This window comes from Furipterus horrens, unplaced genomic scaffold (assembly GCF_987537825.1).
Source record: "Furipterus horrens unplaced genomic scaffold, mFurHor1.1.pri manual_scaffold_3, whole genome shotgun sequence".
Taxonomy (NCBI): Eukaryota; Metazoa; Chordata; class Mammalia; order Chiroptera; family Furipteridae; genus Furipterus; species Furipterus horrens.
Window position 1 is genome coordinate 148,965,679 of NW_028327173.1, and position 14,889 is coordinate 148,980,567.

The following is a 14,889-nucleotide window of genomic DNA, read 5'->3' on the forward strand; positions in this document are numbered from 1 at the left end:
TTTTGCCCATACTGGGTCACATCAGAGACGGGAACTTTGTCAGACCTGTTGCACGTATTTACCCTGTACACAGGAATGGACAGAGAGGGGTAGTCGCCTGGAGCAGCGCACAGCAGACTGAAGGAAGGGGCACCTCCTTCCTGATTGGTCCATCTAGAGCGCACATATGTCTGTAGTTCCCCCTCCAATGGGGGCATTTTCCTAATTCACACAAAGACAGCTCATGTGCTAGGAGGGCCCTACACTATAGGTCCTGCCTCCTCCCCCAAAGCTCATAAGAGCAGGATAGGATGCTCACTGGGGATATCACTTCTGAGAAGATGGTGAGGTGGTGGCCAAGCCCTGACTCCCGAGGACTCAGTCCTAAGACTCTAACCCCTCACCCTGCCATTCCACAGGAAGCTTCTGATTAGTTCCTTGACCTGGACCAGGCAGGATGGCCCCCTGTATGGGATTCTGTCCCCATCCCTATCTGCATCCCAGCCCTCAGGGCAAGACAGAAGACCCCCTTTCCAGAAAGGCTCCAGAGCATGAGAACATTTTCTTTTTTTGCCCAAGACCATGTTCAAGGAAGAGAAGGTGAAGCTGGTGCGGCTGCGGAACCCCTGGGGCCAGGTCGAGTGGAAGGGCTCCTGGAGTGATGGGTAGGTGAGGGGACTCCATGAGCTGGGACAACAGGGCCTGGGGTGAGGCTGGGTTGGGTACAGAACCCCAAGAGTACAACAAATGCTAGGACTAAAATTACCTTCAAAACCAATGATTCCCAGAAGAGAAGAGGGGCTGTGGGCTCCAGGGAAGGGCTGGGAGAGGAGCCACGGAGCCTGGGAGCCAGAGAGCTTGCTGATGGCCATTGGCTGGAAAGGAAAGATTCTAGAAAGCATGGGTTAGGAGGGGAGTCTTAGTGCAGGGGTCTAGACTGGACATGTGGCTTCACTTCTTAGAGTCCCTGTTACCTTATCTGTAAAATGGGAACAATATCAGCTCTTCCCTGGTGGGTGTTAGGAGGAGCAAATGGGATTATATCTGGAGAGCACTTAGCCAGTGCTAAGATTTCTTCTCCCTGAGTGTCCCCATAAAAAAGGTACACAGGCCCTTTGAAAGAACTTTAGTGCTTCTCACTGAGAGCAATAGACTGGGGGCAACAGAAATTACAAACATGGGAAACTTCTGATAAAGGCTCTAGAACATGCACCAAGCCTTTATGGTCTCACCCCAGGCTGTCTTACAGAATGGAGGGCAGCTCCCTGAGCTCCTCCGTTATTCCCAGAGGGAAGAACCAGACTCAGCAGCTGAGAAGGACCACACAGAGGCTGTGTGTGCCCTTCAGCCCCTGGGGTTATCTTGACATACCTCTCATCCTAGGGCACCATAATTACTGGTTCATTCAGCCATTCATTTACTGAGCATCTGCTGAAGAGCAGGCACAGGTCTAAGAACCGGGGATATTCCTCCCTCAAGAGACTGTGATAAGGTGCTGGTCCTTGTCTTCTACTGTTTGTTTCACTTATCCATGTGATAAAAGCTTACTTCCTCAGTGATGAGTGGATGCCAGGCCCATACTACTGTCTAGGGACTTAGAAATGAACACAGAGACATAGGCTCTACCCCTGTAGACTATAAAGTCCAGTGAGAAGGACAGACAAACACTAATAATAATTGAGATAAGTGTCAATGGTAAGGATCAGAAAGGGGTATCCCCTCTCCTAGTTTGGGTAGGACAGAAAGGTAGAAGAAGGTTGCCTGGAGGGAGTGGCATTAGAAATAGGCTGTACGCTCTGGGAGCTTAGTGACCTATCAGCTGTTTGCTCCACTGGCCCGAGTCACCCACAGAGGCCCAAACCATGTTCTCCAGCCCTAACCAACTTACCATCAAGGCCTCCACTGCGGGGGCTGCTGGCAAGTGAGCCTCAGTCCCTGGTCGCTCAAGCAGAGACTCCTCTTCTCACTGTGTCCCTCCTTCTGGCCTCAGGACCCTCCATTTCCCCTCCAGCTTCCCCTGACTCTGAGCACTTCCTCGGTCCCTTACCTTTCCTGGTCAACCCAGTTTAGTTTTAGTCTCCTTAGTGTGCCCGACACACAAATATGCTTCATTTCCTTACTCTTCAGGAGGGAGTTTATGTAAAACTGCCCAGCCTTTAAAAACACAAGCTCATCATGTTTACTCATCTGGTCTTTCTCTGAGACTCTCGGACAGGTCCTTATCAGGTGAAGGGCTTTGTTCTACAAGTGTTGCATGTATTATTTCATGTATGGCCCATCACAGCCCTGTGAGTAGGTGACATACAATCATTCCCCTTTACAGCTGAGAAAACAGAAGCTAAGAAAGGTTTGGCGACTGATCCATAGTTCCACAGCTGGTACTGGTATTATTAAGTTGGAATCTCAGTTTATTTCTAGAGCCCAGATTCTACCTTTTAAAGTGTGAGGAGGGGTAAAAGAGTCAGCCAGAGAAGAGAAGAGACAAGCCCTTATAAACCCATTTAAGGAGTTTGGCCCTAATCCCGAGGCTGGTGGAAAGCAATTATTGGGTTTTACAGTGAGGGGATCAGACCAGATTTGCGTTTTGATGGTTCACCCTGGCAGCAATTTGGAGATGGATGGGTTACTCTTTGAACCTCTCTGTATTTCTCTGATATCTCTTATCCCAACCCACAACAGGCTTTCTTCCTTTCCTCCTTCCATAATTCCTCCATTTCCCCTCCAGGTGGAAGGACTGGAGCTTTGTGGACAAAGATGAAAAGGCCCGTCTGCAGCACCTGGTCACTGAGGATGGAGAGTTCTGGTGAGTCCAAGACCGAGGAGGACCCCAAACGTGAGGGATGGGGCAGGAGCTGAAATCTCAAACCTCAAGTCCCAGACAGAGGCCGTCAGACTCCAGCCCTTGGGAGATCTGGGCCCTGTTCCCCTTCTCCAGCTAGAGGCCCAGCGAGGATGAGGTGCTCAGAGGAGCCTCCCAGGTCACAGTGATAACTAAGCCAGTATCGCATGGCTCCTGCCTTCCACGCATGTGCTCCAGACACTTGCGCCCCAGCCTCTGCACAGCTGTCTTCTGAGCCAAGGGAGCTCTACTTACCCTGCTCACCCAGTGCCACCCTCACCTTCACACAGATATTTCTACTCAACCTTCAAGTCTCAGCTTAAAAGAGGACTTCCTTCAGGACGCCCTTGTCTTCCTAGGACTGGAATTAATGTATTTGTCATACTCATCACCCTTGAAATCATTTGCTTACTTGTTCTTCCCCAGCTCCCTCTCATAAGCACATGGTACCTGGGCCCCAGCACAGGGTCACACAGTAACATTTTGGAGAACTGAGTTGCTGCTGAGCTCTCCCATCAGGGACACATGAATTTGAGTCATTTTTGGAAGAGATGATAGTTTGGGGTGAATACACCAGAATTGATGGTGTTTACCCTAAGAAAAGGAGGGCAGGGTTGTTTCTGGGCCTGTGACCACGTTCCACTGGACCGTTTTATTGGGCTGTGTTAGCCCTGGAGTCTTACGTCTCCCAGCCTCCCATATGGATCTCTCTCTTCTTCCAACCTCTCAGGATGTCATATGATGATTTCATCTACCATTTCACAAAGCTGGAGATCTGCAACCTCACAGCTGACGCCCTGGAGTCCGACAAGCTTCAGACCTGGACAGTGTCTGTGAACGAGGGCCGCTGGGTGAGGGGCTGCTCTGCTGGAGGCTGCCGCAACTTCCCAGGTGGGAGAAGCTCTGCATGGGGGGAGGGTCCAAGCAGAACAAGTTCCAGGTAGAATAATATTAAGTAGCATTTGCCGTATTTCTATTAAGTCCCAGACGTATGTTATCTTTAAACCCTTTCTGTTTTACCAAGAAGGGAGCCATTATGCTGAGGAGTTTGCAATAGGGAGTTGGTAACAACTTTTAAACAGGACATTGTGTCAGAATAATACTGTATTCACAATGCTATGAATGGGACTGGGGAACCGAATTAGCAGCTACTTGCAAGAGTTCAAGTCAGAAATAATGAACTCCCAGGCCACGTCAGGAGTGGCAGAGGTGGAGGGAAGAGGGCTCAGGAGAGAAGATACTGGGTAATGTGGGGAAGGAAGAATTGAAGAATGACTTCAAGATTCCCAGTTTGGGGATGTGAGTGGATGATGTCAATGTTGCAACATAAGAAACACAACCAAAAAACACCCACGTGTCATTTGTTTTTGGTGGAGTTGATTGCGGGCTTGTAGGGAAGGAAGTTTAGTTTGAGACATGGAAAGGTTGAAGCACCTGTAGAGTATGCAGGTGGCGATGTGTAAAATGGAGACCTGAAAGCATAGATTAGAATGGTACTTGGAACTCAGTATTTATTTGGCGAAGAAAGGAAGGGAGGGAGGAAAGCGAAGAAGAAAGAAGAGAAAAACAGATAGGAAGGAAAGGAGAGAGGGAGTGAAAAGAGAGATGGAGGCTGGGACCTATAGCACAGGCACCATCAGCGTATAGACAGTGGGGTGAGAGAACTGGTCTGGGACCAAATCCCAGGAATCAACATTAAAGGGACAGGTGAGGGAAGCAAAGCCACCAGCAAAGACTGAGAATGACAGTTCAGAGAGGAAGGAGGAAGCACAAAGCCAATCAGGGCCGCTCCATCTGTATAAAGTACAGGCTGCCTGCCACCTACCCCCCAAATAATTAGACCAATGCCTGAATCACTCCCTCCATAATTATCGAGCACCTAGATGTGGGAGAAAAAATAAATAGGTTCCCTCTGTCTCATTTCCCTTCCTGCCCCTTCTCCAAGAGGCAGATCTGATGTATGTTTTTTTTTCTGGGGGGCACAGACACTTTCTGGACCAACCCACAGTACCGTCTGAAGCTCCTGGAGGAGGATGATGACCCTGAGGATTCAGAGGTGGTCTGCAGCTTCCTGGTGGCCCTGATGCAGAAGAACCGGCGGAAGGACCGGAAGCTGGGGGCCAACCTCTTCACCATCGGCTTTGCCATTTACGAGGTATGACCAGCTTCAGCCCAGGAAACATACACTTTCTCAGGGAGGAGGCTTTCAGGGCTTACAGAGAGGAACTCTGGCTTCACTGACACTCAGTGACCCTCAGAACTCCTGGTATCAGGCCCACTGTATCAGAACACCTTAGAAATCTGTAAGGAGTAGAGTGGGGCTGGGGCCGCCAGCTAGGTACATGGCGAGTCAGACTTAAGTATTCACCCTACAATGCTGGTGTTCCCTTCCTACAAGCTTTCTGTCTCCATTCAGATCTGAGATCCACAGAGTCTGAGTGTCTTCTCTTTCTGTTTCTCCTCAAGGTCCCCAAAGAGGTATAGAAGTGGCAGCAGCCAGCAGCTGTGTGCAGCATTACCTGGGGCTCCTGTGTCTGTCTGAGGCATATCGGGAAACTTCCTGGCGGGGTTTGTGGGCATGACTGTGATAAGAGAGGGCCTTGCCCTTGCTCCTCAACTCCAGAGCAGGTGCATGCCCTCCTGACCACCCCCTCATGCTGCGCCCTCCCTTCTCACCACAGACTCACATACATCCTTGTTCACACTCATATTCACTTGTTCACACTCACACACACACTTGCTCACATGCATACAATTACACTCACACTCACACAATTACACACTCACAGGTAGCCACAGAGCCGCATTCTGAGGGGGACTGGGGCACTGCCCTTTTTGGGAGGGAGGAATTGCCTCCCTCAGGCCCTAGCTAAGGGCCCTTCTGCCTCCTTGGGGTCCTTCCCTGGTCTGGAGGTGATCGGAGTTGACCAGCAGCAGTTCTGGTAAGTTATTCTGGGTGTGGGAATGATGGACTTGACCTTCACTTCTGAATCACAACAGAAGAGGCAGAGGAAATGGGGTAGAGAGCTCTAGGGACACTAAGCTATTTGAGGCCTTGGGAACAGAAAGTAGGTAGGTCATGACTGTGAACTGGGTGACCAGGGAGACGGGAAGGGAGGAGCCCTGGGGCAGGGGGACAGGGTTTGGACTGTGAGCAAAACAGGTGTCCCACCTGAGGGGCTCAGGTCCCTTGGGCTCTTCTCTCACCTTCAGATGCATGGCAACAAGCAGCACCTGCAGAAGGACTTCTTCCTGTACAACGCCTCCAAGGCCAGGAGCAAAACCTACATCAACATGCGGGAGGTGTCCGAGCGCTTCCGCCTGCCTCCCAGCGAGTACGTCATTGTGCCCTCCACCTACGATCCCCACCAGGAGGGAGAGTTCATCCTCCGGGTCTTCTCAGAAAAGAGGAACCTCTCTGAGTGAGTCCCAGCCCTGCTTTTCCCACCTGTCCCTGAGAGCCTGCATGGCCCTTTGCAGAGACTGGAGGCCTGAGGCAGCTGGACTCGTCTCAGCCAGGAGTCCTGGGATATGCTTACCAGGTGGCACCTCTTCCTCCACTTCTGAGCCATAGGCCACATCTTCCCTATTCATTCATTCTGCCAGCCAGCCAGTTACTCATCCCACAGATTGAGGATAAGGAAGTGAATTAAACAGAAAGAAATCCCTGCCCTCATGGAGATTAACATCCTAGCATGAGACAACAATGTGCAGGAAAAGATATATATGTAGTTTGTTAGAGTTAGATGAGTGATAAGGAGAAAAAATAAAGTAGGGATGAGGGATAGGAGGTGTTGGGGTGATTAAACTTCGGGGTAGGGTGGCCAAGGAAGCCAGCAAGGCCACATCCTGCACACTTGGCCACCGCAGATGAGTTCCTAGGCCCTGCCATTCTGATCTTTGTCCCCAAAAGAAGCAGAAGGGCTATGAGTAGGTGGCTGGGTCATGCCTTTGGGGAGCTCTGGGCAAAGCCAATGACAGCCCATGTGTCCACCCTGGGATGCTGGAAATGGTGCCTACATGGGACTGGTTCCTGGGGCGTGGGATGTTCATTCCTGGGCTGCTCTTGAGGTCAGTCCTGACTTAGCTCTGAGAAGTTATGTGACCTGAGCCAATCCCCTCTGTGCTTCCTATTTGCTCTTGGTGACACTGAGTGCCACCCCCCACCATGTTTGTGTTCCTCACAGGGAAGCTGAAAATATGATCTCCGTGGACCGGCCAGTGGTGAGTGTGAGAAGTGCCCAGGGTGAGCTAGGAGGTGGATGCAAGAGTGGGTACTGGCAGAGGGTGATGGGAGTCTGGGGTGTGCAGAGCGATCACTCCATGTTATGGCACCTTCTCTTTGGCATGACCAGAAGTAATGGATGGGCCTTCATGTTTGGGGAGCATTTAGTCAGTCCAGGGGCTGGGAAGTACAGAAGAGAGTCCTAGAAGGGAGAAGCAGTTTGAACCATTAGAGGGAGGAATCAAGGCTCCAGGAAGGGATGATAAGAACAGCAGCAACACTGGATTATGAGGCAAAACCTCACACAGAGAGACAAGTACATCAGCTCTGCAGTCAGCATCAAAACCGGAGTCCTACATCTACGAGCTGGGTGACCCTGACAAGTTACATAAACCCTCTGATTCCGTCTCCGACTCTTTAAAAATGGGGATAACACCTGCCTTGAAAGGCTTTTGTGAGGTTTGAATCAGTGGGGTCATGTGTGTGAAGTGTCTGACACACATGGGCCCTCACATGGTGGTTGTTATTTGTGTGTGTGATACCTCACAAGGGACTTCTCACATGTGCTACCTCGCTTGATCCTTGCAAGGTTTCTGAGAGGACATGAGGTTATGACCCCTGGTTTTAAAGTAAAAAAGTGGAGGTTCAATGAGGTTAAAGGCTCAGAGCCAGATTCTTTGAACACAGTCAGACTCTCTCCCCTACCGCCATCCTGAGAAATGTCCCCAGGAGTGTGAGGCCCACAGTTAGCAGAGTTGCATTGAGAAGTCTTGGGGCTTTGGGTCCTTGTTAGTAAACAGTCCCTTGTGCTCTGTGGGTGCCTCCTGAGCCAATAAGAGGACGGCAAATGCCCCACTGAACTGTCTTCTGGGTAGTGACATGCATGGTTCCATTCCTGCCCCTGTGCAGTGCCAGATCTCCAAGTGCCTTCTGAATTATCGCAGACGTCATTTTTAGTATGAAGTGCACTTGGTGCTATTCTTATCTTCTGGGAGTTGGTAATCAGTGTACAGTGCTCATTAGGAGCCGCAAACTCAAAAGCTTATGGGTGCTGGCGTGTCACCTAACTGAGTAGAGCAAGCAGGTGCAGGGATTTGGGTGTCCTCAGTGGCCTGCAGTCCTCAACTGACACTTGGCTTCTGGGTTGAAGGGACGACTGGAATTATGGTGACTGATGGTCTGGAGGCTACAGAGAGCAGCTGCTCTCCCAGGCGTTGCCACAGGGGGCCTCCGGCCATGCAGGCTGCCTGACCTGATTTTACAAAAGAAGCCCCAAAATCTAAATTGCCATTAAGTTTCTCTATGTTAAGTATTTGCTAAAATACACACACACACACACACACACACACACAGCTCTTTATATCAAACAAAATTCACTTTTGGGCCATTTTGGGTTAGCTACTTTTTCAGTGTTTTAGTAACCAACTTCATTTAAAAAATACAAAACAGGTAGAATCTCCCTTTCCATGTCCAAAAACAGAGTGAACTCTAAAAATGAAGCCATAGCAGCTGCCAGTCTCGGGGCCTGAAGAATTCTCTTCTCCCTTCACCTCTGGGCCCCTTCTGGCTCCATGTGACCTGGATTTCTAAACCCCAGAACCCACCCAAAGCAGAGAACTAGATCATAGGGGAGCCAAAGGCAGTGGTTTCTCTTGAAACTTTCTTTTTGCTTCATCTGCATTTACTGTTTCCTTTCCTTGTGCAGAAAAAGAAAAAACCCAAGGTGGGTGTAACAGGGTGAGTGGGTAGACAGCACAGAGCTTTGTGCATGTGTGTGTGGGAGTGCATGCGCACCGACTTGCCTCTTCCCCTGCTGCCCCCACCCCCTTCCCTATTGCAGCTGTGGGTGCAGAACAAGGAGAGCTAACATTGAGTGGAGGCTATGTACCAGGCACTCTCTAGGTGCTTTCTGTGGATAAACTCAATCCTCTCAACAACCCTATGAGATGGGTACTGTCCTAATCCCCATTCTCAGTGGAAGAAAAGGTACAGACAGACTGATTAACTTACCCAGGGCCACAGAGCCAAGTGGCAGAGCCCACCCTGGGAGCCAGGTGCAGAGTCTGCACTCTGAGCCACCACTGCTCCCTGCCTGCCTCTCACATGAGGGTGGCAGAGGATGGCCAACCAGTGAAAATGAGCCTGATGTGGCAGGTCCTGCAGAAACCAAAGGGAGCAGCCCATCTTTCTCAGAAGTGGGTTTGGCTATGATGCTCAGCAAGGCTGGATTTTTTGGGGGAGAGGCAACAGGCTCTGTTCCTCAGGGTATAGTGAGATAGTTGTGTGATGGTTTCCATGGAGAGGGAGGGTCTTGGGTGCCAGCTGCCTGCTCGGTAAACAGGACAGCTCCTCCTCCCTCCTCTCTTTTTCCTGCCTGCTCCCAACTCCTCCTCTTTTTTCTCAGCCTCCTGGGGAAGGGGTGGGAGAGGATATCTAGAGGGGCTAAGTCACTGGCGGGGCTCTTATTCAAGGTGAATCCAGTTGTAAACCCCCTTCTAGACAATGACCTCTCCCCCTGATCCTGGGCCCCCTCTATGTCATGGGCCCTGATGGCAAACGGCAAAGGGAGAGAGAGCCTCCACCCTCACAGCCTCAGAGGGGCTGCTTAACTTGACTGGCTCAAGGCAGGGAAAGGAATGAGAGCTACCTGGGCAGCTTTCCCTCCTGGGGTCTTGGGGAGTCACCTGATTCACCAGGGCCTCAGATGGCCCCTCTGACTGTCCGGGTTATATCCACCCTGCTGCAAGGACACCATTGCTAAACGGGACCGTGTGTGCTAAGAGCATTTCAAGGACCTCAGATAAAGCTTTCATCTGTGAGCAGAGACCCTGTTTCCTTTGTGTACTTTGGGAACTTAAGATCACACTTGTTTAGCAACTCAAACACCCCCTGCTCCAGCCTCGCTGTTTACCCCGTAACTTCCCCTGGTCTCCAGAGCAGTAACGCCTCCGATAGTGGTTACCCCTTTCAGAATTTTGGTTTGACCTCCCAGAGTACCATCCAGAAATGACTGACCTTTGGACATCCTCAAGCCCATGGGACAGTAGCTGCAGGCCATCAGACAATATTTGGTGTTCATGTTTATGACAGCATCTGAAAGGATCCATCAGAGGGGTCCTCTAAGTACGGGTGCTGGTGCAGACCAGAGCTGACATTCATCACTCGCTTACCACACATTAGGGCACCATGCTGGGCCTAAAACAGTTTTCAATCACAACAGTATCTCCACGGGAGGTGCTGTCATTATTCCTCTTTTACAGGAGAGGATCAAGATTCAGAGAAGTGAAGCAACTGGCCCAAGGGCACACAAATAATGAATGGGGAAAACTGGAACCAGAAACCATATCTGTCTGCTCCCAAAACCCAGGTTCTTGCCCTCACCTCTCCGGTGCAGGCCCGTTACACTCCACAGCCGGTGTTGTCCAGGTCCACACTTTGGCCTAGAGCTGTGTGCCTAGCATGGGCACCCATCCCACCTCAGACTGTGACCCCACTTGCTCTGGGATCCCACAAGCTTCAGTTACTTGAGCAGGACCCTTTGCTTGGAAGGCAGAGCCGGCCAGGACTTTGGGGGAGCTGTTTTCATAGATTTGTCCGTACTTGCTGTCCTAGACGAACAGCATGGGAAGGCAGATGGGGACTCAGAGACCAGTCAGGTTCCTTTTCTGCTCTGAGAGACTTCGGATGCCCCATTGCTCTCTGCACTGAAGCTACCGGCCCCTACAGCCTGGCCTCCCCCTGCTTCCCCTGCGGGGCGAATAGCACCAACCAGGACTGACGCAGCATGGCAACCTATTTCCACCCTTTCCATATCCTCTTCGTTTGCATGAGCATGTCTTGAAAGCATCCCTTATATTTGTGTAGCATCTTAAATGTTTTGCAGTCCACTTTTACATTCGGTATCTCATGTGATGCCCACCCCCCGGCCCCCCAAGATCTCCATGAGAAGTGCAAAGCAGGATTTATTGTCTACACTCATGGATGAGTAAACTGAAACCAGAGAGGATATTTCTCACGTGTGATGGCAAGGCTGGGATTCCAGCCCCGTGTTCCCACTTCTAACCCATGAACCAGGCCCCTAATCTGAGTCCTCTTTTCAATTTGTCCTCTGCAGAGTCAGTCCTAGAGGGTCCTTTGAGGGGCCTCAGTAACTGCCATGGGGATGTAGGGGTCCCAGGGGAATAGAGCTCTGCCCTCTTCATCAAGCAGAGATGTTCAGCTTCTAATGAATTTACAAACACTGGGCTTCTGGAGAAATTTAATTTGAACAGTGTTTCCATTAGAAAAAAAAAAAAAAACAAGTCTAAGAAGTATTTGAAAACTGCTGCACTAGATCATGTTGCTTTTAGCATTCTTGGCATTTTCACGTGTGCTTACAACCTTGTCTGACCCTCATAACTATATCATGAGCAGATAAGGAACTGAGGGCCAGAGAGACTTTCCCCACAACTTGTTAGTGGCAGAAATGGATCTTGAACTGAGGTTCAAGAGCTCTTAACTGCTCTTTCCCTCTTCACTGGACCAGCTGCTCCAAGAAGAGGCAGCCTCCGTGTATCCACTCAGCCTATAATCCTTGCTTCCCTCCTGCCCCCTCCCCCTTTCCCTCCTCTCTCCAGCCCATCATCTTCGTTTCGGACAGAGCAAACAGCAACAAGGAGCTGGGTGTGGACCAGGAATCAGAAGAGGGCAAAGACAAATCAAGCCCTGATAAGCAAGAGAAATCCCCACAGGTTTCTGAGCATGTGGCACAAATGGGTGGCCAGTACACATTGGGGTCTTCTACGCTCTTAGGGTGCTCAAGTGGGAGGGGCCATAGAGGCAGGGTATCCCTTTAATATCTAGGGGTTTCGATTTATCTCACTGACCAAGTTCTAACACTTGGGATGCTGCTTGAGTGAACGTCTTGGGGGTTGACAGCCCCCCACCCCCGCGCCCCCAGGCAGTCCTAGGCCTGGGAAGGACAGGCTGAGCCTCCCTGCTGGACAACGAGCCTGTACCAGAGCAGCTCCTGTTTCCTGGTGTCCTCGGGCTCTTAACAATGGGGAAGAAAGAAGAGCAGCAGAAAAGGGGCTGACATCAGACATGGAGTCCTGCAGAGCTCCAGGGAGGGTGTTAGACAGCAGTTGGGAGAGGTGGTCATGTAACCATTAGTGGAGGTGGGGCTGAGGGACAGTCCACAGGCAAATCCAGGGTGACATCCTCTATCCTGGAATGCCCATGCAATGGATGGGGAAAGGGGCCCTCTGAGGACTTGGCCTTAATAGCAGGGGTAGTTGGGGGTGTCAGAATGACCTGGCCCCCTTTGTCCTGCTGGGCCTCATTTGGTTGGGATGGTCAGGCTCTCAGCCGTGGGGAGGGTTCAGGCTGGTGGGGTTGGCATACAGGGACCACGGGGGCTAACTGCATGCCTGTGTGCCTGGTACAGCTCCTCTGTCTGGAGTGTCTGGGCTGAGAAGGTAGGAGTGAGAGGCCACTGGCGCCCAGATGATTCTCACTCCAGCTCACCAAGTTGACCAGGCAGGAAGAGCACTTGCCCTGCACCCAGCTCCTGCGGTCACCCAGGGCCGCTGTGAGGCACTCTGGCTCCTTCGGCCTAGAAGGAGCTTTCCTCACGGGTCTATCCATCCCCCTGATCCCTGTGAACCAATTTTCCTTTGTGCTTCCACAGCCAAGGCCAGGCAATACTGACCAGGAAAGTGAAGAACAGCAACACTTCCGGAACATTTTCAGGCAAATAGCGGGTGATGTGAGTACCTCCAACCCCAACTCCCAGACACTCCTCCCCTTTTTAACTGCTCAAGTGACCAGTTATTGCAACATTGTTCAGTAGAAGTCATTTTGGCTTTTGGTGGAAGCACAGAAATCCACAAGTCAGGTCCTGAGTTTTAGAGGAACGCACCACTGGGTGGTTCAGAGGCCATCCTGCTCTGAGCTGCCCGCTGCAGTCTGGACGGCTGAGGGTGCGATTTCTGTCTTCCACGGAAAAGCCTCAGCTTCCCTGACGGAATAGCACTGGCAGGGACTTTACAAACATGGACAGCTGGGATTCATTTTGCAAAGCCTTTGCTCCACCGGCTGCTGTACCCTTGAACTGTGACTCTCCCTTCCTCCTCAGGAGATGGAGATCTGTGCTGATGAGCTTAAAAATATCCTTAACACAGTTGTGAACAAACGTGAGTGGCTCAAACCGTATGTGCAGATGGGTGGGTGTGTTGGTTTCTCAAAGTAGATCCTCATTCTTCTTCACACCTCCCAGATAAGGACCTGAAGACACAAGGGTTCACGCTGGAGTCCTGCCGTAGCATGATTGCTCTCCTGGATGTATCCTTCCTGCCACTCTCCCCAACCTTCTCAGGGGGCCAGGACAGCAAAGGGGGGCGGGGGGGGGGGTCCAGTCAGGCAGAGGGGCCCAAATTCAAACCCAAGGGAAGACTTAAGGAGGTCCTGAGTCAGAACCCCCAGGCTGTTGGTCTGAATGTGGCTGTCGGAGGAGGTACAATTGGGAAGGCCATTGGGTTGTCACCAGTGCCTGGCCCCTGCTCTTACCTGCCCAAGCAAAAGTGGTCCTTCGGACACAAGCTCCCCGCATCATAGACACTAACTTTGGGGGAGGCAGGAAGGGCAAGGTTAAATACCATGCCAAGGCATTAAATACAGCACAATGGGTAGGATTTCCAGGGCAGAGCCTTCCTATGGGGCTGCCTTCCCTGCTGAGGCCCCTAGGAACCCCCTCCCAACGCAGGGGGACTTTGCTGTGTGCACCCTGTAGCCCTGACCTTCCTCCAGACAGATGGCTCTGGGAGACTGAACCTGCAAGAGTTCTATCACCTCTGGAAGAAGATTAAAGCCTGGCAGGTGGGGAGAGGCAACAAAGCGTGGGAGTGGGGGTTGACTCGGGGGTTTAGCATGTAACCACTGTCCTCAAATCTTCTATTGCCAGAAAATTTTCAAACACTACGACACAGACCAATCTGGCACCATCAACAGCTATGAAATGCGAAATGCAGTCAATGATGCAGGTGCTGGGACAGAAAGGGGGCAGCCGGGCTGTGGACTGGAGCTGGTGGAAGCAGGAAGGGGAGGACTAGGACATCAGACCCAAGGAGGGGCTTGGGGGAGGAAGGGCTTCTCCTTTTCCTTTCCCAAGGGGCAGGAGAAATAGAACGCAGGCCTATTTCCTCCTCTCAAGTGCTCCCTCCACAGGGTTCCACCTCAATAGCCAGCTCTACGACATCATTACCATGCGGTACGCAGACAGATACATGAACATCGACTTTGACAGTTTCATCTGCTGCTTCGTCAGGCTGGAGGGCATGTTCAGTAAGTGGGGTTGGGGTGGGGCGGCTACCCAACCACTCGTGTGCCCTTCCTGCCCCTCCCTCAGTGAGAGCTGTGGCAGTAGGAATCTCAGCCTGATCATCCCCCTACCTACTCTCTCTGAACAAAGGCAAAGGCCCTCTCAGGCTCAGAATGATTTGGTAAAGGGGGGAGCTACTGACGATATTCTACCTGGCAGAGCATGGTCCTCTTAAGAAAGGTACAGTAGTGGAGGGAGAGCGAGCCTGTGGTCTCAAGTCTGTATTCATTCTCCCACACAGGAGCATTTAATGCATTCGACAAGGATGGAGACGGTATCATCAAACTCAATGTTCTAGAGGTAAAGCCTGCAAGAAGCAGTGCACTCCCCCCTGGACCTTAAAATTCAAGGACTCAATGAGGCAGACTAGACCCACTGTGTGCTCTTCACTTCCAAATGGTGAAGGAGGGTTGGGATAGGAGAGGAACATAAAGGGAAGCACAGTGGGGAACGTAATCTCCAAAGGGCCCGCAGTTCCTGAAATAACTT

At 51.3% G+C, this 14,889-nt stretch overlaps 1 protein-coding gene across 1 annotated transcript in view; it reads left to right on the forward strand.

Moving 5' to 3' along the window:
• Positions 1–14,889, forward strand: part of CAPN3 (calpain 3) — a 47,727-nt gene that overhangs the window by 32,137 nt on the left and 701 nt on the right. Inside the window, exons 8-23 of the mRNA XM_090270473.1 lie at positions 559–644; positions 2,705–2,782; positions 3,549–3,709; positions 4,804–4,973; positions 5,285–5,296; positions 6,032–6,240; positions 7,006–7,042; positions 8,749–8,766; positions 11,660–11,773; positions 12,712–12,789; positions 13,159–13,216; positions 13,300–13,364; positions 13,830–13,898; positions 13,984–14,062; positions 14,247–14,363; positions 14,642–14,700. Coding sequence (XP_090126599.1) covers positions 559–644; positions 2,705–2,782; positions 3,549–3,709; positions 4,804–4,973; positions 5,285–5,296; positions 6,032–6,240; positions 7,006–7,042; positions 8,749–8,766; positions 11,660–11,773; positions 12,712–12,789; positions 13,159–13,216; positions 13,300–13,364; positions 13,830–13,898; positions 13,984–14,062; positions 14,247–14,363; positions 14,642–14,700 — 1,410 coding nt within the window. The remainder of the gene's footprint in view (positions 1–558; positions 645–2,704; positions 2,783–3,548; positions 3,710–4,803; positions 4,974–5,284; positions 5,297–6,031; positions 6,241–7,005; positions 7,043–8,748; positions 8,767–11,659; positions 11,774–12,711; positions 12,790–13,158; positions 13,217–13,299; positions 13,365–13,829; positions 13,899–13,983; positions 14,063–14,246; positions 14,364–14,641; positions 14,701–14,889) is intronic.